Source organism: Saimiri boliviensis, chromosome 18 (assembly GCF_048565385.1).
Source record: "Saimiri boliviensis isolate mSaiBol1 chromosome 18, mSaiBol1.pri, whole genome shotgun sequence".
Classification (NCBI taxonomy): domain Eukaryota; kingdom Metazoa; phylum Chordata; class Mammalia; order Primates; family Cebidae; genus Saimiri; species Saimiri boliviensis.
In genome coordinates, this window is record NC_133466.1 from 42,609,041 (window position 1) to 42,632,524 (window position 23,484).

General features: G+C 34.5%; 1 protein-coding gene across 5 annotated transcripts in view; it reads left to right on the plus strand.

Annotated features, from left to right (window-relative positions):
* Positions 1 to 23,484, plus strand: part of EPHA6 (EPH receptor A6) — a 986,592-nt gene that overhangs the window by 825,166 nt on the left and 137,942 nt on the right. For all 5 annotated transcript variants that reach the window (XM_074389177.1, XM_039480541.2, XM_074389178.1 and 2 more), the window contains one exon: positions 13,561 to 13,622. In XM_074389177.1, the coding sequence (XP_074245278.1) occupies positions 13,561 to 13,622 (62 nt within the window). The remainder of the gene's footprint in view (positions 1 to 13,560; positions 13,623 to 23,484) is intronic.

The window sequence follows — 23,484 nt, forward strand, 5'->3', positions numbered from 1 at the left end:
ATTATACACTGATATTTTTCCTTTGCCTTTCAGTTACTCTTTTGTACTTTATTAAAACATATAAATATGCTTTGATGTCATTTAGCTTCATTACTACATAATTTATTGATGTGGTTACTTTGTGGCCAAGAATAGAGTAGAAGCCACTGATAGAATAGAAGCCAAAATTACACAAATTAAAAGATTATAAATATTCACTTTGTTGGGTCACGTTACCCTTTATCTCCCTAGAGACAGAAATTATACCAGTCGTACAGAAATGTTGTTGTTGTTGATATTGTGGCAAAGGATTAGAAAGAAAAACTGTAGAAGCCAAGCTCTGAGTTAACTGCAAATATAAACATGTAGTTTCATATATAATTAATGTCTCAGTGATTGGAATTTAGAAGATGAGCAGATTATGTGGAATTTAATGACCTAACCCTTAACTCATAATGACAAATCTTGGTCAAGTCAGATATGTTTGGCAGAAACGACATTGCAAAGTTTAGTAGTGACTTGAATTATTCAATATCACTGTTAGAAAACAAACAAACAAAAAACCTGGTCATTTAGCTACTGAGAATGACAGAAGCAAGATGATTGTTCGCTAACACATACAGAAACAACTTTCCAGAGAAGGCGCTAAAAGAACATTCTAGCACTCTGTTCTTCTAGGCTTTAAGCCAGATTTGCCTGGAGCTTTCATAGGAGAGAAACTCAGTTCAGTTTTCATGACTTACATACAAATCAGGTGAAACAAAATTGCTTCATAAAAAATTTATAGATCCAAACTTGTCCCTGTTTCTACAAACTGAAATTAACTCAACACACTTTTCCCGGCTTATATCATTTTGATAAGTCATTTCTATACATTTTGTGTGACACTATTTGGTAATGACTGCTACTATTTCAAAGTTTTTTGCTTTTTTTTAATCCTTTCTGGTTCAACTGTAGCTTATTTCCCAAGATTTTTTTTAAAAATTTTGTGTGAAGCAGAATGAAGCAGTAATCATGAGAGGTTTTTATTGTTTTATACATATTTTAAAAAAACTGAATGTTTCTTTGCCATCTAATAGCTGAACTAACACACTTCAGGCTTCAGACATCAAGTCGAAGGCAGCAAGTGTTTCCTCCAACAGCCCATACTACGACACTTTAAATACTCAGCTGAAGGTTGATGCCCGCTAGGCAGCAGTTAAGTCACTTTCTACCAATTGATTATCTGTCACAGTACTTTGAGGGTCACGTAAGACATTCTCTGTATCAGTCAAGAAATTTAAATACCTATTCTAGTGCTAATTTAGTTCCCAATTACTTATCGTAATCAAATTTAAAAGAGATACATGACTATGTCTTGTATATAATAGTTTTTTGCTTCACGTCACACTGTGCTATTAAAGAGCAATAGTTCTGCAGTACTTACTTTTACACTAACTATAATAATAAGAGATTCCTTGAATCATGAGACCCAGAAAGCAGACAAGCCTTAAATTAGTATTTATGCAACAGTTGTCAACTGTTTATAAGTTTTCATTTCTAAAAAAAGTCATAGTAAAGGGTTATTATTCTTAGTTTCAGATGGAGGAAAACACCAGGAAGTATTAGCTGAAAACTGAGTAGCAAGTATATTAATATATTTAATGGAATGCATTTGTATAGTAGTCACCTGATACAGGAAGAGATCACAGGAGGCCAGGGTGGTGGCTCACTCCTGTAATCCCAGCACTTTGGGAGGCTGTGGTGGGTGGATCACCTGAGGTCAGGAGTTTGAGACCAGTCTGGCCAACATGGTGAAAAGCCATCTCTACTACAAATACAAAAAATTAACTTGGCATGGTGGCAGGTCATCCCAGCTACTTGGGAGGCTAAGGCAGGAGAATCATTTGATCCCAGGAGGTGGAGGTTGCAGTGAGCTGAGATGGTGCCACTGCACTCCAGACTGGGCAACAAGAGCAAAACTTTGTCTCAAAATAAATAAATTAATTAAAAGAAAATCACAGGAGAGAAGAGGAGAGGAGAAGAAAGGGAAGGAGAAAAGAAAGGGGAAAATGAAGGAAGAGGATGGGGAAGGACAAGAGAAATTAGAAATGACGTGACTCTTAAATTATATTTTTTAAAGGAAAGTCTTCCTCCACTATATTTATTTCTAATTAAATTAAATTCTACCTTCCTGAAAAGAATTTGTCTCTTTTTTAAATATGTTATCAGACATATTGTCTAAAATAATAAGCTTGCTTTCTCTGCTCCCTGTAGTTATTTCTTTAACTTAATTATGTGGTCAAACAGTATTTGAAAGTGGTTTAGAACATGTATTATATGCCATATCATATTGAGTCTATATTCTCTTAGATTAGTGGGTCACATGGTGACAGAATCCACCTCTACCCAAATCCTCTATATTTTTGGCAGTTTGACGTTTGCCATACACAAATGATAGAAGAATAATAAAGCATTAAAAATAAAATTCTGCATTAATAACTTACAGAAATTGCATAAGTTCACTTTTCTCTGTCACTTCTCAGCAATAACTATCTGACATCATATGGTATCTTAAATCTACATCAAATACAATGATTACAATGTCTCTCAAAAATTAGACCTACCTATAAGTTGTAAAGGCATGTTTATTATCTGCTAATTACTCAACAAATAATAAGTTAAGGTTGAATGTGTTTGTATCAACAAAATTTAACTTACATTTTTCTGTTAGTTTTCTATCAGTTGAAAGACTTGATAATATTTTTTCTAATGAAGAAAGTCATATACATATGGATATATATATCTATAACATAATTCATATATATACAGATATATATATGAAACTAACATAATGCATATATACATATATATATCCATATATATGTTATGGATAGTTTGTTAGTTTCATATTACATATCCATAGTTATGTTAGTTATGTTAGTTTCATATATATATATCTGTATATATATATCCATATGTATGTATATATATATATATCTGTATATATATATACTTATTCATATATATATATAAAACTCATATATATATGAGTTATGTTAGTTTAAGGTCTACATTTGAGTTTGGTCTAGCATCTATTCTATATATTTATGGAATAGATATATATGTATACATACCAGATTGGATTTTATATATATATATATATATATATATATATAAAGAGAGAGAGATGGAATATATGTATCAATATATATGTATATCTATAGATATATATGGAATTCCATATCTATATCTACGTAGATATAGATATAGATATAGATATGGAATAGATGCTAGACCAAACTCAAATGTAGACCTTAAACTAACAAGTTTTGCCAATTATAAGAGAAGTCTATGAAAGAGAGAACTGGAAAGCAGGCACCATGTGGGATTTAGAAAGAGACAAGTTGTGGGGAAGTCAAATCCGTGCTGAATAGCTCCCTAATACTTCCTTTGTGGTTAATCTTAGAAGCTCTTCGGTTATTGAAGGAATGTTCTTCTGAGCTAGCTTCTCAGTTTGCCTGCCTGTGCTTTAGGTCCAATGCTGTATGTAATACACCTAGTTTGACATTTTTACCTGAGCTTCTCTTCATTCTATGACTTGTGTTAGGTTCAAAGGAAATGGCAAAGATGTAGTGACACTTCCTCTCTGCTACTCTGAATCAAAGAACAGGACAATTATGAACACATGAGTATTCAAACACTAGATTTGCAATTACTGAGTATAGAATTAAGAATAATGTTTAATGTTATTTATTTATTTATCCTTTGGAAAAAGATTTGGATGAGCCTTATACTCAAATACCAAACATTTTCATATTCCCACTACTATTCTCTGAGGAGCCATGTTAGAAAATGGATCAACAACACAGATTTCTGTAAACCACATATCCAATAATGTCATTTCTGTAGTAAAGGAAATACAGTCCTGAGGCAACATTAAAATGTCTTCACAGTTCTCTAACAATGTTTATCAATATTTTCCTTTCCATGTTTCATGTGAAATCCTATCCGGGATGAAGTCAGAGAAAATACTGCATTCACTATTATCCAGTCAAAAAATTATTTTTATTCAGCAAGCGTATGGCTTAGAGGTTGCAAATAGGCCAGAAATTATAAGTAAGTTTGAAGCTATAGAAATCTAGGATCTGGTGACTATAATATTATCAAGTTTTGATGCATATTGAGGACTGTAGAAAAAAATAATGCAAATATATAAGACTAGGTGGTAGGCTTTAGAGGAATGTACCCTGGGCTAAGGAAAATTGGCATAAACTCAATATGCCAAGGAAAATCAACAGTGGAAAAGTATATGCATTTTAAATACAATCAAATTGCACTTCAGAAAAATCAAAATACATCATTTTATTTCTTCATAGTTTCAGACATTATTTTAAAAGTCAGTACCTTTTTTTAGATCCACAATTTGGCATTTCAAAATTAATTACTTATGACAAAACAATTTATATTGGCTAAATTCTTTCAATTATTTTTGAGTATTTTTCTTTAGCATATATTTGTATTTAACAATCTATTGCTGTAATAAATTTATATAACATAAGATACAGTGGCATACTTTTTAAGTAAGAGGTCTTTAAGGGGGGAATTTCTTTTTTAATTGAATGGCGCATATTTTAGACATTTCTACTATTGAGAATGTTGCTAATTACCCTGGATGAGGTATGTATGAGTGTATGTACTGACTTAAACCAAAACTACTTATAAAGGAAATCAGAAAAACTAAATTAAATGTGCAAAGTAAAATCCTGAATACATTATTTAAAATGTAAAATATAATAAAAATGAAATCATTTCTCTGGATTGCTAACTCCTACTTTCTTTATTCCTTGCCATTGACACGATATCAAAAACACCAGTACAGGCCCTACTTAATACTCATCTGCACAGTTCTCCCTTGAGAACTCTCCTCTAAAGCTTGTGCAGCTGCGGGCTTCGGAGGAAAACATTGCAGAAAGGCAGCTGTTAAAAAACTAGGATGGAGATTCTGAGCCAGGTGTGGGTGAGAGACCAAGTTTAGTGCTATTTCAGGGATGGGAGAAAATACAGAAGATAGGGTCACTGGTGGAATAACAAACAGAACTCACCAGCAAACCAAAGGACAAAGGAGGGTGACATCAGTGATTGAGTTCTAGTTACACAACTCAAAACAACCCCTCTAAAATATTCACAACTCTGTTGGTGCTCGGTTGGAGGATTGTTTTTAAGTGTCTATTTAGGATCTATTCCACAACAAACGCAAAGGGAGCCAACCAGGTAATGTTGAGCTTACATTCGGTTGGCTCAATCTTGCTTACAGTCAGTGGGTTCCAAAGAGCACGTACATCATTCTTTGATTCTTTGGCTTACTTGAGGAGAAACACACAGTATGTTACAAAGTGATATACAGTTTAAGGGAGGCAAGTTCAAGATAGCAATTGGAATAAGAAAAAATCAGAATGGGAACATATATAAAATGGAAGGTGTCATTTCAACCTTCAAATAACATTCAGTTTATAAAATTTTTATTGCGGAGTTTATGAGTTTAAAGATTCCTGTGGACTGATGACTCTGATACTGTGGTACAGGTCATGGACTCAGATTCTTTTTAAATTTTATACTTTATTTCTTGGCCAAAAATAAGACTCCTTATTATAAACCAAGTGAAAACTCAGCAATTATTTAACCTTCCTCCCCAACTCTGATTTTGAAAATCTACTGAAGGCTCCACTCTCTTCCCCCAAGAAAATGGACATATGATCATGTATGTAAATGTTTATATACAATTTTAGGAGGTCTCTGGACACCCTAAAGTTCACACACAAAGAACCCCTGGTTCTAAAGAATTCACTGTTCTATATATAACTGACATAAGTGAGCACCATCTTTATGTAAGGCTGATAGTGCATTTAAAAAAAGAGCTGTATGATGCATTTGATATCAAGCTCTTGAGCATTACAAAGAGAATTTCTATTTTTCTCCTGCTAGAAAGACATGAGAAATCTTAAAAGAGCGTTTAAGTAATCTCTAGATTATTTTTTAGTAGCTGTTTTTTACTTCCCTATTTTCAGAATTTTTAAATAGTTCTAGCCTTTGGCCTTAACTAAAGCTTCTTCTTAGCATAAATATTTCTTTCATCTTAATATCATTTGAATAAGTGTGAATCTTAAAAATATAGATATTATATATACAGCTAATTAAATTATCCGTTGAGAACATATCCACTCCCTAGAGACCTTCATTTCTTATTATTACAGATTGTGCCATTTATTTTGGTCCTATTCAAAGAAACGATCAGCACTTTCAAAAGATGCATTCAAGAATCATTTTCTTCTTACAACGAAAAATTCTGAAAATCCTTACATGGCCTTCTAAGGTAGCTGAGTCTCCATGTAAATCAGTATTGACTTTTGTGCTGGTTGGTACTGTTTTGTAAGTGATTTTCACCTTAAGTGGGAACACACTAAGAAAGTAAGCTCCTCTCCAGAGAACCATGTTGATTGGCACAGGATGGCACACATGCCCTCATGGGATGCTGGGCCACTTAAGAGCATAGTAACATGGAGACAGACCAGCTTTGCTGTAACACACGGGCTGCCTCAGCCTTCATTCTTTTGCTTTGTAGGACAAATCACAGTGGAAGCTGCCCTTTGACACCATGTTGGCTTTTCATATTTCTATTCACAGAGGTCTTATGGAGAGTGCAGTTATCAAAGTTGAACTTTTTTAAAATTAAATATCTTGGAAGAGTTGTAGAAAAGATTAACAAATAAATAGTAACTTGACTGGTGTGGGGGCAGAGGGGAAGGAAAGTAGTCAGTGGTTTAATCATGTCATACGTATGACTTACTTGACAAATGTTTTTGCCATTATAATTAAAATCACTCTGTAAATCACCTGCATAGATAGAATACATGAAATATATTCTGTTTAGGAGTTTGTTTTATTTTTAAATTTTCTGATAGTTTTCTTTCAACAGTGAATGATATAGAAGAGCAGAAAGCAAAATATTTGAACACTTATTTAATAATAAGACATTTTTCAAACCAGAAGTAAAATATAGCATTTGAAATACTGCTGGAAAATAGGATGCTTTCTGCCAAAAGCTTAGGGACTCTCTTAAAATATTCAGGATGCAACACTTTAGCCAGTATTTTCCCCAGAGGTTTTGCAAAAGCATGTCACATTGCTGCTCTTAAATCTTCTCATATATGCCTCTTATAACTAAAATTTCAACTGCTAAGCCTTGTCTTTTTAAGCCCTATTTGGGCATATTAATATAAAATAAATAGATTTTTAATGGAACCTTAAGATGATTATCATAAACTGATGTTTGAGAAGGCAAAATATGAAAGTTTTTCTAGCCAGTGTCCTTAGTATATATTTCCTGTTTATGCAGAATGTTTTACAGCTTTGTGGGCCTTTAAAATCCTGGAATTTCCAAACAAAATATCCCAGGGAGCAGCACAGTGCCTAGTTCATAATTCCCTTCCAGGACATCAATATTTTAGTGACTCAGGCATTGTGCTAATTATATATTTTCTCAGCTGATTCTTTCAAAATTTTTCCATGGTACACAATATTATTCTCATTTTATAAATGCAAAAACTGAAAGAACTAAAAGAACTTTCCTAAGATTATGCAAGGTAGTGGAGCTGGAATTTGAATTTTGCTGTCTTCAAAACAATAATTAAAACAATACAACTACTTTAGGATTAAAAATTATGGATTTGCCATTCTGGTATTTCAGTAAATCTATTGTAGGTCTGAAATAATTCTCAGAGAATATCCTATGTGTGTATTCCTTCTGACATTCAACTCAAAAAACATAAAACTGAATACCTACTCTGGGCCTAGCTCTGTGCTTCGATAGGGATCTTACAGAGAAGAATTTGGCATGAAGTCCTGAGCTCAAGGTCACTTTAGAATGAGAGACAGACATCTACGTTGTTGACATCAATACTGTATCGTGTGTTCTAAAATTGATTGAGATGTAAAGGGAGAAGAATGTGAACAATCAAGGCTTCCTAAAATGGAAAGAAATTCACAGGATAATTTACAATGGAGATGATATTCAAGCTGCTTTTTCAATTTAAAAAAAAAAAGTATATCATTTTTGCCAAGTAGCGGTAACAAGAAAGCAGTCTTCCAAAGAAGAGAGGAAGGTACAAGGAAAGTAAGACTCAGGAAATGACTGAAAAAGAGCCATCCATTCTTTGCCAAGGCTAAAGTTAAGAAGGGTATTTCCTAGATTTTCTTCTAGGATTTTTATAGTTTGAGGACTTACATTTAAATCTTTAATCAATCTTGAGTTAATTTTTGTATATGGGGAAAAATAAGAGTTTGTTTGCATATGGCTAGCCACTTATCCCAGCACCATTTGTTGAACAGCAAGTCCTTTCACTATTGCTTGTTTTTGTCAATTTTGTCGATATTCAGATGGTTGGGCTCTGTGGCTCTGTTGCTAGATTCTCGATTCTTTTCCGTTGGCCTATGTGTCTGTTTTTGTACAACCCTGCTGTTTTGTTTACTGTAGCTTTACAGTACAGTTTGAAGTCATTGGGTAATGTGATACCTCCGGCTTTGTTCTTTTTGCTTACAATTGGTTTGGCTATCTGGGTTCTTTATGGTTCCATATGAATTTTAGAATAGTTTTTTCTAAGTCTCTGAAAAACTAGTTTGTTAATTTGGTGGGAATAGCATTGAATCTGTAAATTGCTTTGGGCAGTATGGCCATATAAATGATAGCAATCCTTCCAATTTGTGAGCTTGGAATGTTTTTCCATTTGTTTATTTCATTTCTGATTTATTTCAGCTGTGTTTTGTAGTTCTCTTTGTAGACATCTTTCACTTCCTTAACTAGTTGAAAAGCAGGAGATACGGGAATAGGGTGAAGTAAAAGATGACCCTATAAATGAAGGTAGAGAAGAGATTGTAAATGAACTTAATTACCAAGCAATTTAGACTTTAATTCTACAATAAACAATTCAGTCTTAAAATGGGGGGATGAGGCATTAGCTCTTTATACTAATTTACTGTTTAATTATTTATGGTACCCTTCTTACTATACACCCATGAGAGCAGAGATCTCAGTATTGATTGACGATGCGTTTCCAGAACTCAGAAGAGTACTTGATTTTTTTTACAACACTGACTGTTCAAAAATGATTATTTTGCAAGAGTTAGTTTGTAATGGGGTACCAGTTAGGAGCAAGGAAACCAGTAAAATATGATTGAGCAAGACAAAGTAAAGGCAGAATATGGGCAGTGGCAACAGATTTTATGTAGAATCACAGAACTTCATAACTCATGAACTAGAAAGGGTTTAATAAAGTGAGAAGTCCAATGTCACAAAAGGGTTTCCAACCTGGTTAACTAGATGGATGGTGATGTTTTAACCAACACAAGATTATAAGAAGAAAAGAAAGTTCAAGAGAAATGTTAAAAGTTTGGATTTGAACTGAATGAGAATAAGATGTATTTGGAACATGATCTGATAGTCATCAGGTAACTCTACAAAAGGAAAACAGTTCTTTAATTTGTACTTGGGTGAATAAAAACACTAATTTAATGTAATATAACTGTGTTCAAATGGCATCATTCATATCTTCTGAGTGCCTTGGAGGGATAAGAGTATTTCATTTATTATCAGATTCATTTGATATTATAATTGTAAATCACTATCTCTACAACAGAAACAGGGAAGGTAGAAATAGATTAAATAACTGGTCCAAAGATTCCTGAATTGCAACTGGGGGAAAATAAAATGCAGGCACTGTAACTGTCAGTGTAAGTTATCACAAATTTTATTACCTGGTAGACAAAATATAGACTTGATAGAATGTTAAATAAACGGAATGATTTAAATCTGTAATAGAGGTTTGAGGTTACTGAGATTTGTTTTGATTCTTCATTTTACTGTCTACACATTAGGAATTGCCAAACTAATAGAAAATACTACATCCAGCACAAACTCATTACTTATATGAAAATGTTAAATCTCTGTTGCCCCTTTTTTTTCACAAATATTCTCTGAGACCAAAAAAAAAAAAAAAATAGATTTCATGGGCAAAATACTTTAACCAGGATATCTATGGAACTCTTAAAGAATTCTTTTGTTTTCTTTAACAACAGCATGAGAAAAGTGTAGTCTTATGATTATATAGCTTATCCACACCACCTTTATCAAAACCATTGTAAGTATTAGGGAACATTTAAAAAATACATGTTGGTCAATAAACAAAAAACATGTTGGTAAGAAAATAATTTTTCTTGTCTATGAAAGGATGATAAGGGGTTTTTGCAATCCATTGTCTCCAGAATATCAAGAAGTGATTTCTTAGAGGATCTTCATTCCAATGCAGTTTGAAATATTCATAACCATTTCTGGGATATTTATGAAGGAAAACCTAAGAAATTCACTTTGTGTGACTTGTAGAATTATCTTTGAAAATCTCTTAAGTCAAATACATGAGACTTGTGAAAAATGATGGGATTTCAAGAATTGACTAATTCGGGAAGCCTGGTTTGTCCACTGACTTTAGTACAATGCAAATACTAAGATGATTCTGTGATATGAGGCACTTGGGATAACTGGCTAAAATTGTACAAAAGGAAATAAAGTGTAGTATCTTGAAAATTTAGAAAGAGATAATAAATTACTTCCAAATATATCTTCGAAGAGCTATAATGCAATATATAATTTTTATAAATTGAAAAAGACAAAAAAACACTGTTGTCGATAGACTTCTCTCAGCTAAAACAGATTGAAAGACATCCTAATTTTCATAATTTTCCTTTTACTTATCTATTTTCTTAATTATAAATTGTAATAATGGATTGTAAGTTGCTTATAATCTTCACAGTATAACTAGCTTCTTCCCTATTGAAAAACCAAAACAAATTACAGGTTAGATGTCAGCAGTAATAAAAAGAAATTTAAAAAAAGATTCCTTAGTTCAATCAACAGCTCTTCTCTATTGGTGCTATTATACAAAATACAAAAGATTAAGAATTCAAATGTGAAACTTCTGATTCACAGGAAACCAGGGAAGTCTTCATTTGATTGTTATTGTCAATGAGAAGACAGAACTTGTCACTGATGAATTTTAAGATTGCCTAAAGTATCTCCCAAAGAGTTATAGAGAGAAATAATGTTGAAGTACTGTGTATTCACATAGATCAGATCTTGCTGAAATTCTCCAGAGTTACTTTCTTGAGAATTGTCAAATCAAGAAAAATTAACTTGTTTTTATGAAGCACCTGCTATGATTACCTCTATGGCAAGTGACCCTGAGAAACCCATGAATGAGGATATAAAGCATTACGGGAAAATAAGAGAGAAACAATATAAAAACAGGCACATTTAATAGTGTACACGATAGATGTGATGGAAATGCAACCATGAGAAATATCACTGTGAGAGACTTTCACGGTAGAGGTGCGTTGTATACATTCTAATGGAGTGGGAAGAGATGGTCTGGTTAGTGAGCAAAGCAAATAGGGAGATTATCCTGGCAGGTAATCTCCTTTACACAAGTAAAGGAAGGAGACAGGATTAAGTAAATATAAGAACAATGAAAATTGGTAGAGCTGTGGCCACAAAGGCTAGTGGGAAAGATGAGGTGCATCACTAGAAAGAACTGACTAACAGGATGAGACCTGGAGCTTTTATCTATAAATGTTGTCTGAAAGGCACCTGTCCCGTAAAGGTTAAGATCTAAATTTCTGAGACAGATTACTTGACACTGCCACTTACCAGCTATGTGACTTTGGACAAGTAGTTGAATTTTCTATCTCTCCATTTCCCTATCTGCATAAGAAAAATAATTACGGTATGTAGCAATACAAGTGAAATGCTGGCACACTCCTTTTATTCTAGTAAGACTGGCATTCTTAAGGGAAGGACACACGCTTGTTAAAGAAAATAAAAACCAAAAGTGTTCCTCTGACAGCAATAGTCAAGATAGATTAAAAAGCTGTGAGTCTGCAGGCAGGGACATCAGGCAGTCGTCGTAACAACCCAACTTTTCTCCTTAACATTCAGGATACATTATCATTCAAACTGGAATATTGGTCTCAGAAATTTTATATTTCAGTACAAAAATGACCTTTTATTTTCCCCACCTTGCTACCTTAGCGTTTGTATCAGTCCCCCACCTCCAAGCTCCCTGAAACTGATGGACAAATAAAAGATTTCATGATGAACTTTAAGGTTTAAACCTAAATCTTCTAGATTCCTGTCCACAAGATTGCTGACAGTTCATTTGAGTTCAATAATTGCCGATAAAGTTCTTTATTCAGATTTGGGTAAAATTAATGACTTTGAAGAACGTTGCAGAATATAAGTTCATAGTCACTACAAATGGAAAACTTCCTTGGGTCCTAATTTTATGCATGATAAATTGGGAGCTTTATTAATACGTTTAAACTTTAGCACATCTTTATTTAAAATATAGATTCAAACGTAAAGTCTAATATTGGCATACATTTGTACTAATTCGTGATAGTCACCCTTTCTAACCCTCAAGGCTTTGAGTTCATAAAAGGAACATTAATTACAATGAGATAATATTTCCATCATCGGTACACTTAAGTTCTTTCCAGATCTTCTTCGTATTTGTAAGGAAAAACTGTGCATAGTGCAGATTGAAAAGCTAAAAATTCCGATAAGACGTGAGAAATATAGAAGTAAAAACTAATTATGTCATACATGCTTATTTCAGGTGAATAGCATTTCCCCTGCATCCAAAATGAGTTTATCTTTTAAACTTGGGCAATTGGGCAGAACAAATGCATTATCTTCTTTGAAATAAATCAGTTATTTATGTCGAATATTCTACCTAATAGAGATGCATCGGGAACTGTAACAGTGTAACAATTGATATGATAAAAAAGAAAAGAGATTATGTTTAGTTTCTGATCTTAGCTTCTATACCACATGACAAAATCAGAGTTACTTGTTTTTCATGTACTGCCCTCATTGCTCTGTTGATCAAATTCCACGTGATCAAGAACTATTACAAATCCTACAAGCTGTGTAGCCTTCATCAATCTAAAATTTTTCCGCTTAAAGGCTCTCAAAATCAGACTATGACCCATGGTCTATAATTTCTTAAAGAGAATTTATGAGTTTCTCCTGTCTGCTTTGCCTTAGGAATACTTCAGAAATGCTCACTCTAATATAAGTCAGCTAAAATTGCTGCACAACCAACTTAGAAGTTGTGCCCCAACTGCAAAAGCAGCTGTAATAACTGCTTAAATTCTGGCTTGAGCTTGTTGATTGTTTTGTAAGGAAAAGCTAGAGGACAAAAAGAACATAATCTGAACAAGTGATTGCAGGGCTTTAGGAAAAGAAGTACCTATTTCCTTTGTAATTTATATTGTAATTCTTGTCCCTTTTATGAACTCAAAAGGAAATAATGCTATTAAGAAATACAGAGATGACTCTGTATAATATGAACACTTTTATAGAAGCAGGTTGGAAAATGAAATTCCTATTAATAAAATACAAATAATTTAGTTGCCACAGCTGGGTATCTCTTAACGGCGGCACATCTTCCTGTAATTGCTCTAATCCATGTGTGTTCTCTTGCTCTTTTGCAGGCAGACCAGTAATGATTGTGGTGGAATATATGGAGAATGGATCCCTAGACTCCTTTTTGCGGGTGAGGTGTTCTTTTCTGATGGCATTTAAATAAGCTATCCTCAGTTCTATATTTAAATCATTTATCATAAATTAATTTTTGCATAATGTTATTCATGGATTTTCTGTGAAGAATAGCAGTGTTTTCTCTAGGGTGCATTTCCCTGATACTGTGATACATTAGAGTGTCACAAAGGGTGGAGGCTGTACACTCAGTAACATAATTGATTTATCCTATAAATTCACTCGCTATATGTGTGTGTGTATGTATGCGTTTGTGTGTGTGTGTGTGTGTGTGTATACCAAATAATGTTACGAAAAAAGAGATTAAATGAAACTCAGTTGCCTCACATAGTCATTAATTTTGCTTTATCACATTTGACTATGCAGTATGATACTGTATACATTATCTATAATGCTGAACTGCATTATTGTGTGTTTACGAACAGTGACTCAAGTTCATTTCAGAGAATGTTCTACCAGCTTTATCCCTCTTAATTTCATTTGGCTAACTATTCAGAAAACAAAAGGAGGAGGAATAAAACTCCTTTAGCAGAGATTTTTGTATAATAAATACAATTTAAAATATTATTTTAAAAATGATTTATCCTTAAAAGTATAGTATAAATAAAAAATAATTTATTTTATACTGATATAAACACATACTGAGAAGGGACCAGGAAATTATATTTCAAGGTTTATTTATAATATATTTAAAATTTGAAAAACTATGTGTGCTGTGAAAATATTCATTGATAGTGAAAAAAGTGAAATATAAAAAAAACTGCTATAGTAAATATTTTTCATCCCCAGCAAAGGTCATATATTTGCATGTCACTGTATTTTTAATATCTATTTATCTGTCTATCTACAGAGATATAACTATTTATCTCACTTACAGAATGGCTGGACTTTGCCACTTGGAATGTCACATTATTTTTCTTCTTTATTTTCATGTGAAAATAAACCATTCACTTCCCTTTTTTTTTTTTTTTTTTTTTCCCCCATGTTATGTGAACAAGTTCTATTTGGATCTCACCTTTCTCTCTTGAACTCAGTTTCATTTATTTTTCTTGATTCTGGGACCTCTTCTTCCAACTGCTCTGAATGCTAGCAGTGATGATATATTTATACTCTGACTGGGCTTGATGTCCAAATTCAATCCTAGGAGCTGAATTCAGCAAAACCATCAAGTTGTTATAGAGCAATCCTGTTCGTGCAGTATATACTCTCAACCAAGTGGGCTCTGTAAGGTAAAATGAAATTCGAAAGTATTGGGGGGCGTGAACTGTTTGTTCTTCTCTGTAGCCGTTCTGACTAGAAATGTGGGATTTTACAGCTTGTGTTCATTTCTCCTGTTCTAAATTATTTTGGAATAATTTATCAGGACCACCTACAATACTTGAAATGCATGTATACTGAACGCCCTTCCATTATGTTTCTTCGAAAACTCATTTTTTATCAGCTGCATATCGAAATGCCTCATTAGCTAATGATGCTTGGGATAGGTTGGTTTTCTTTTTATTTTCTTCTTTGTATTTTTGAATCAGCTGTATCCTAAAGCAGAATATAATGGCAAATAATGTAGCAGATATTCAATCTAAATTGATGCTAAAAATGGATCAAGTGACTATCACAAGCAAATAAGGTGAGAAATATTGGCTTCTCACCTAATTTATATACTTTATTCTGCTGAGTAATGAATCAATTAAAGGTTACAAAGAAACAGCCGTATGCTATAAATAAAATATTTACTTCTAAACATCCTACTACGTGTTTTTAAGTGGTGTATTTTATGCTTTAAATTTTAAAAACTAATTTTTTTAGCTCTTACTATGTGCTTTGTACATAAGACATTATCAGATATTCTAGTGGGGAAACATTTATACTTAATTGATAATAGCTATCATTACTACTGCTAGGAGAACCTGAATACTTTTTTCAGCTAATTTTGGCTCTACTGATGGACTGTGTGACTTTGGTCATGGTACCAAATTCTCTGTACTTCTGTTTACTCACCTATGAAATGAAGATATTAACAGTACCGACTCTACCTCATACAATTGTTATAAAGATTAATTGATTGTCATAAAGCTCACAGAATAGTGGGTGACACATTGCAGGTGGCAGAGCAAGAATGGAAATTGAAGTTTCTGTGACTCAAAGAGTTGTACTTATAAATTATGAATTCATTTTATGAAATTGCTTACTACTTTTCCTTATAAGTCCACTACCATCTCTTCCTGTGGTCTGTGTCCCCTTTGCACCTAGAATTTCTAAAAGTCACGTTATTATAATACCAAAAAAAAAATAAAATAAAATGAACAGAAAAATAGGGTCAATACTTCCATCTTACTCTACTCTAATGTTCTTGCCCTTCTTGGTAATCATCTCTCTTCTCAGAAGCTCAAAGTGCTTTATAAACTTTATGTCAATAGCAGATACTCAACTCCCCATGGCAAGCAGAACTAAAATACATAAATATATATGCCCATAAATTGTCAAAACCAAAGTCATTTTTCAAACTGCAGCTTTAGAACATAATCACAGCTTATGTGAGCACAGGAAGGAGGAAGTGGCTAAGTGCACTGTGTCGTAGGGGAGCCATCCGCAGCTCATTAATAGCCTTCTGTGCTTACTGGAAGCAGAAAAGATTTCCCTTTGGTCTCCCACACTATTTGAAAACTGCTTCCATTTGCTCTTTTATTATGAAGGAGTGGTAGCACTAGTAAGTACAAGATTACATCTAGTGTCAGTGCTGATGGCTGGCTGGCTGGCTGTGATATTGCACTGGATTCATGAATCTCGTACCGTATGGGATCCTTGGGGACATTCTTCCAGATATACATCAGCGGGGGGGCAGTATAGTCTAGTGTGTGTGTGGGAGGGGGGGCTGCGTTGGTGAACATATGTGTGTGTATAGAGAAGTGATGTGTGTGTAATCGTGTGTTAATGGCAGTCAGAGAGAAGGGCCAGATCACCTACAAAGGGAAGCCCATCAGACTAACAGAGAACCTTTTAGCAGAAATCTTATAAGTCACAAGACATCGGGGGCCAATATTGAACGTTATTAAAGAAAAGAGATTCCAAACCAGAATTTCATATCCATTCAAACTAAGCTTCATAAGAAAGGGAGAAATAAGGTCTCTTTTTCAAACAAGTAAATGCTGAAGGAATTCATTACCCCCAGACCTGCCATATAATTGAATAAGAGATCTTGAAGGAAGCACTAAATACAGAAAGGAAAAACCAGCCACAACAAAAACACAATGAAGTACACAGACCAGTGACACTATAAAGTAACCACATAAACAAGTCTGCAAAATTAGTAGCAAGCATCACGATAACAGGATCAAATCCACACATAACAATACTAACCTTAAATGTCAATGGGCTAAGTGCCTCAATTGAAAGACCAGAATGGCAAGCTGAATAAAGAGCTATGACCTAACGATATGCTATCTTCAAGAGACCCATCTCACATGCAGTAACACACATAGACTCAAAATAAAGGGATGGAGGAAAATTTACCAAGCAACAGAAAAAAGCAGGGTTGCCATCTTAGTTTCTGCCAAAACAGACTTTAAACCAACAAAGGTTAAAAAAGACAAAGAAAGGCATTACATAACGGTAAAAGGTTCAATTCAACAAGGCTAGCTGAACTATCCTAAATATATATGCACCCAAAAAAGGAGCACCCAGATTCATAAACCAAGTTCTTAGAGACCTTGAAAGAGACTTAGACTCCCACACAATAATCGTGGAAGACTTTAAAACCCCACTGTCAATATTAGACAGATCATCAAGACAAAAAAATTAACAAAGATATTCAAGACCTGAACTCAGCTCTGGATTGAATGGACCTGGTAGATATCTACAGAGCTCTGCAGTCTAATACAACAGAATATATATTTTTCTCATCATCACATGACACTTACTCTAAAATTGATTACATAATTGGAAGGAAAACACTCCTCAGAAAATGCAAAACAAACTGATATCATGACATTCTCTCAGACCACAGTACAATCAAATTAGAACTCAAGATTAACAGATTCACTCAAAAACCATACAATTACATGGAAATGGAATAACCTGCTCCTGAATGACTTTTGGGTCAATAACGAAGTTAAGGCAGAAATCAAGAAGTTCTTTGAAACTAATGAGAACAAAGATATAATGTGCCAGAATTTCTGGGACACAGTTAAGGCAATGTTAAAAGGAAAATATTTAGCACTAAATGCCCATCTCAAAAAGCTAGAAAGAACTCAAGTCATCAACCTAGCAACACAACTAAAAGAATGAGGAAACCAAGAGCAAACAAATCCCAAAGCTAGCAGAGGACGAGAAATAACTAAGATCAGAGCTGAGCTAGAGAGGCATGAAAAACCATTGAAAAGCTCAATAAATCCAGGAGCTGATTTATTTTTTTTAAGTGATAAAATAGATAGACTGCTAGCTAGAATAACAAAGAAGAAAAGAGAGAAGTTTCAAATAACACAGTCAGAAATGATAAGGGAATATTACCCCAAACAAATAGAAGCAACAATCGAAGAATACTATAAACACCTCTATTCACATAAATTAGAAAATCTAAAATAAATTGATAAATTCCTAGACACATACACCCTCCCAAGACTGAACCAGGAAGAAATTGAATCCCTTAACAGACCAATAACAAGTTCTGAAATTGAGGCAATAATAAATAGCCTTCCAATTAAAAAAAAGCCCAGGACAAGAGGGATTCACAGCTGAATTCTACCAGATGTACTAAGAAAAGCTGGCACCATGTCTACTAAAACTATTCCAAAAAACTGAAAAGGAAGGACTCCTCCCTAACTCATTCTGTGAGGCCAGTATCTTTCTGGTACCAAAACTTGACAGAGATACAACAGAAAATAAAACTTCAGACCAATATCCTTGCTAAACATCAATACAAAAATCCTCAACAAAATACAGGCAAACAGAATTCAGCAGCACATCAAAGGGCTTATCCAATGTGATCTAGTAGTCTGCATTTCCATGATGCAAGGTTGGTTCAACATACGTAAATCAATAAATGTGATTCATAACATAAACAAAACTAAAAACAAAATCCACATAAGTATCTCAATAGATGCAGAAGAGGCTTTTGATGAAATTCAACATCTCTTCGTGTTAAAAACTCTTTTTTTTTTTTTTTTTTTTTTTTTGAGACGGAGTTTTGCTCTTGTTACCCAGGCTGGAGTGCAATGGCGCCATCTCGGCTCACCGCAACCTCCGCCTCCTGGGCTCAGGCAATTCTCCTGCCTCAGCCTCCTGAGTAGCTGGGATTACAGGCATGTGCCACCACGCCCAGCTAATTTTTTGTATTTTTAGTAGAGATGGGGTTTCACCATGTTGACCAGGATGGTCTCGATCTCTCGACCTCGTGATCCACCCACCTTGGCCTCCCAAAGTGCTGGGATTACAGACTTGAGCCACCGCACCCGGGCTAACAACTCTTAATAAACTAGGTATTGAAGGAACATGCCTCAAAATAATAACAGTTATTTATGACAAACTGACATCCAACATCACACTAAATGAACAAAAGCTGGAAACATTCCCCTTGAAAATGGCACTAGACAAGGATGCCCTTTCTCACCACTCGTATTTAACATAGTATTGGAAATTCTGTCCAGAGCAATCAGACAACAGAAAAAAGCGGGGGAGGGGGATATTCCAAATAGGAAGGGAGGAAGTCAAACTTATGCCCATTTGTAGATTACATGATCCTGTATCTAGAAAACCCCATTGTCTCAGCCCAAAAGCTTCTTAAGCTGATAAACAACTTCAGCAAACTCTCAGAATACCAAATCAATGTGGAAAACTTGTGAGCATTTCTATACACCAACAACAGTCCAGCTAGTAGCCAAATCACAAAGGAACCAAATTCACAATTCCCACAAAAAGAGTAAAACACCTAGGAATACATCTAACAATGGAAGTGAAAGATCTCTACAAGGAAAATTACAAACCACTACTCAAAGAAATGAGAGATAACACAAACAAATGGGAAAAACATTCCATGCTCATGGATAGGAAGAATAAATATTGTTCAAATGGCCATACTGCCCAAAGCAATTTGTAGATTCCATGCTATTTCCATAAAATTACCATTGGCATTCTTCACAGAACCAGAAAAAAACAATTTTAACATTCATGTGGACCCAACAAAGAACCCAATAGTCAAAGCAATCCTAAGCAAAAAGAACAATGCTGGAGGCATCATGCTACTCAACTTCAAACTATACTACAGGGCTGCAATAAGCAAAACAGCATGGTACTGGTACAAGAACAGACATAAAAGAGAACCCAGAAATAAGACTGCATGCCTACAGCTATCTAATCTTTGACAAACCTGACAAAAACAAGCAATGAGGAAAAGATTCTTTATTCAATAAAGGGTACTGGGATAACTGGCTAGCCACGTGCAAAAAATTGAAACTGGACCCTTTCTTTGCACCATATACAAAACTTAGCTCAAGGTGGATTAAAGAGTTAAGCACAAAACCTGAAACTATGAAAACCCTGGAAGACAACCTACATAATACCATTCAGGAGACAGGCGTGGCCAAAAATTTTATGACGAAGACACCAAAATAATTGCAACAAAAGCAAAAATTGACAAATCAAACTAAAGAGCTTCTGCATAGCAAAAGAAACTGTTGACAGAGTAAACAGACAACCTATAGAAAGGGAGAAATTTCTGCAAACTATGCATCTGACAGAGGTCTACTATCCAGCATCTGTAAGGAACATAAACAAATTTACAAGAATAAAGGAAACAACCCCATTAAAAAGTGGGCAAAGGACATGAACAGACATGTAAAACGAGACATACGTGTAGCCAAGAAGTAGATGAAAAAACATCAGCATCACTGATCATTAGAGAAATGCAAATCAAAACCACAGTGAGTTACCATCTCACACCAGTTAGAATGACTTTTATTAAAAACCCAAAAAGTAATAGATGCTGGCAAGGTTGTGGAGAAAAAGGAATGGCTATAAACTGTTGGGGGAGTATAAATTAGTTCAACCATAGTGGAAGACAGTATGGCGATTCCTCAGAGACCTAAAGACAGAAATAACATTCAACCCAGCAATCCCATTACTGAGTATATACCCAAAGGAATAGAAATCATTCGATTATAAAGACGCACGCATGCATATGTTCATTGCAGCACTATTCACGATAGCAAAGACATGGAATCAACCCAAATGCCCATCAACGATAAATTGGATAAAGAAACTATGGTACATATATACCATGGAATACTATACAGCCATGAAAAATAATGAGAGCATGTTCTTTGCAAGGACGTGGATGGAACTAGAGGTGGTTATCCTTAGCAAACTAACACAGGAACAGAAACCGAAAACTGCATGTTCTCCTTTATAAGTGAAAGCTAAATGATGAGAACACAAAGACAACACATAGAAGGGAACAACACACACTGGGGCCTGTCAGAGAGTGGACGCTGGGAGGAGGGAGAGGATCAGGAAAAATAACTAATGGATGCTAGACTGAATACCTGAAGGATGAAATGATATGTACAGCAAGCCCCCATGACACAACCGTTTAACAAACCTGCACATCCTGTATATGTACCCCTGAACTTAAAATAAAACTTTCGAATTCTTTTTTTTTAAAAAGGAAATGTCCAGACGGCAATTCAAAATACAAATCTGATGCTCAGTGGAATAATCTTGGCTAAAGTTGAAGATCTGGGAACTTGGTAGCATAAAGATAGCTACTAAATGCAAATCATGGTATTTCCTAGGAAGAAAGTTGAACTGGGGTGGGACTTTGGGACATAACCATCTGAGAGGCAGCCTGGATGGAATCCCCAAGGGTAACTAAGCAAGAACGGACAAAGAGGAACACGGAAGGAGAGAAAAACATGAAGTCCCCAAACCCAAGGGAATACAGCTTTTAAAAGTCAGGAGCACATAAGCAATTGTGACAAATTCAGGAGAGAAATTCTGAAAGATAGAAACAGAAAAAGATCTATAGGATTTAGCACTTAAGAGGGACTCAGTGATCTCAACAAGACTACTTTCAATGGCTTGGTCCCAGGCAGAAGCCACATTGCAGAGAGCAAAAATGAGAGTGAACGACTAATAGGGATTTGTAAGTGGAGACGATTCCTTTGGGAACAGGTGAGTGAGATGTCGAGGCAGCAATAAACAAATGCTAGTATGCTAGAAGGCCAAGCTATAAGAAAAAGCAAGGATTTCTTTTCCAGTTTTTTATTTCGATAAAATGCACATAAAATTTACCACCTTAACCATTTTTAAGTGCACAGTTCAGTGGTAGTAAGTACACTGTGCAAACATTACCAGAATCCATCTGCAAACTCTTTCATCTGGGAAAACTGAAATGCTGTACTCATTAAATAATTAAACAACCCCACTTTTTAAAAATTATTAAACTCCCCATTTTTCTCTTCCCTCGGCCCCTGGCAACCACCGTTGTACTGTCTGTCTCTATGAGTTTGACTACCCTTAGTAACTCATATAAGTGAAATCATATAGTATTTGTCTTTTGTAATTGTCTTATTTCACTTAGCATAATGTCCTCAAAGTTCAGTCCTGTTGCAGTGTATGACAGGATCTCCTTCCTTTTGAAGGATAAATGATATCCCTTTGCATGCACATGCCACATTTTGCTCATCCATTCATCTCTTGTGGATACTTGGGTTGCTTTCATGTTTTAGCTATTTGGAAGAATGCTACTGTGAGAATAGGTGTATTTTTGCGTGCTAATTTCCATTTGAGTATATATCCAGAAGCGGGGTCTTGTATAATATTGTAATTCTATTTTTAACTTATAGGGGAACCACCATACTGTTTTTTATAGTGGTTGTATCATTTTACATTCCTACCAGCGGAGTACATTTCTCTTTATCCTCACTAACACATGTTATTTTCTGATGTTTTTGTTTGTTTTATGTTTGTTTGTTGTTATAATGCCATCCTGATGAATGTAAGGTGTTGTCTCAATGACATTGTAATTTAATCTCTGTAATGATTTGTGGTTTTCAGGATCTTTTCAGTGCTTATTGGCCATTTGTATAACTTCTTTACAGAAGTATCTATTCATGTCCTGTTTCCATTTTTAAATCGGCTTGCTTGATTTTTTTGTTGTTGAATTTTGGGAGTTCTCTATATAGGATGGACATTATTCCCTTAGGAGATATATGATTGCAAGCATTTTCTCCCATTGTGTGAGTTGCTTTTCTATTCTGTAGATAGTGTCTTTTGATGCACGAACGTTTTTAATTTTTATGTGACCCAGTTTGTCAATTTTTTCTTTTGTTGCCTTTGGCTTTGGTATCATATCTGAGAAATAATTGTCCAATCTAATGTCATGAAGCTTTTTCACTAAGTTTTTTTCTAAAAGTTTTATAATTTAAGGTATACATTTAGGTCTCTGAGGCATTTTGAGTTAATTTTTGCATATGTTTTAGGTAAAGATTTGACTTCATTATTTCGCATGTTGATATTCAGTTTTCCTAGCACCATTTATTGAAAAGACTATACTTTTCCAATTGAATAATCTTGGCACCCTTATCAAAAATTATTTGACCATTGTATTAGTCTCTTCCTCCTTGCATAACAATATAACACAGATTGGATAATTAATTAATAAGTCATAGAAATTTATTTCTTACACTTCCGGAAGCTGAGAAGTCCAAAATGGCTTACTATCTGCTTCCAAGATGGCATTTTCTTGCTGCATTCTTACATGACAGAAGGAACAAAAGCTGTGTCCTCACATGGTGGAAGAACAGAAGAGGAAAAAGTGCAAAAAGAGACTAGGACACTCCTTTCAACCTCTTTTATAATGACACTAAGTT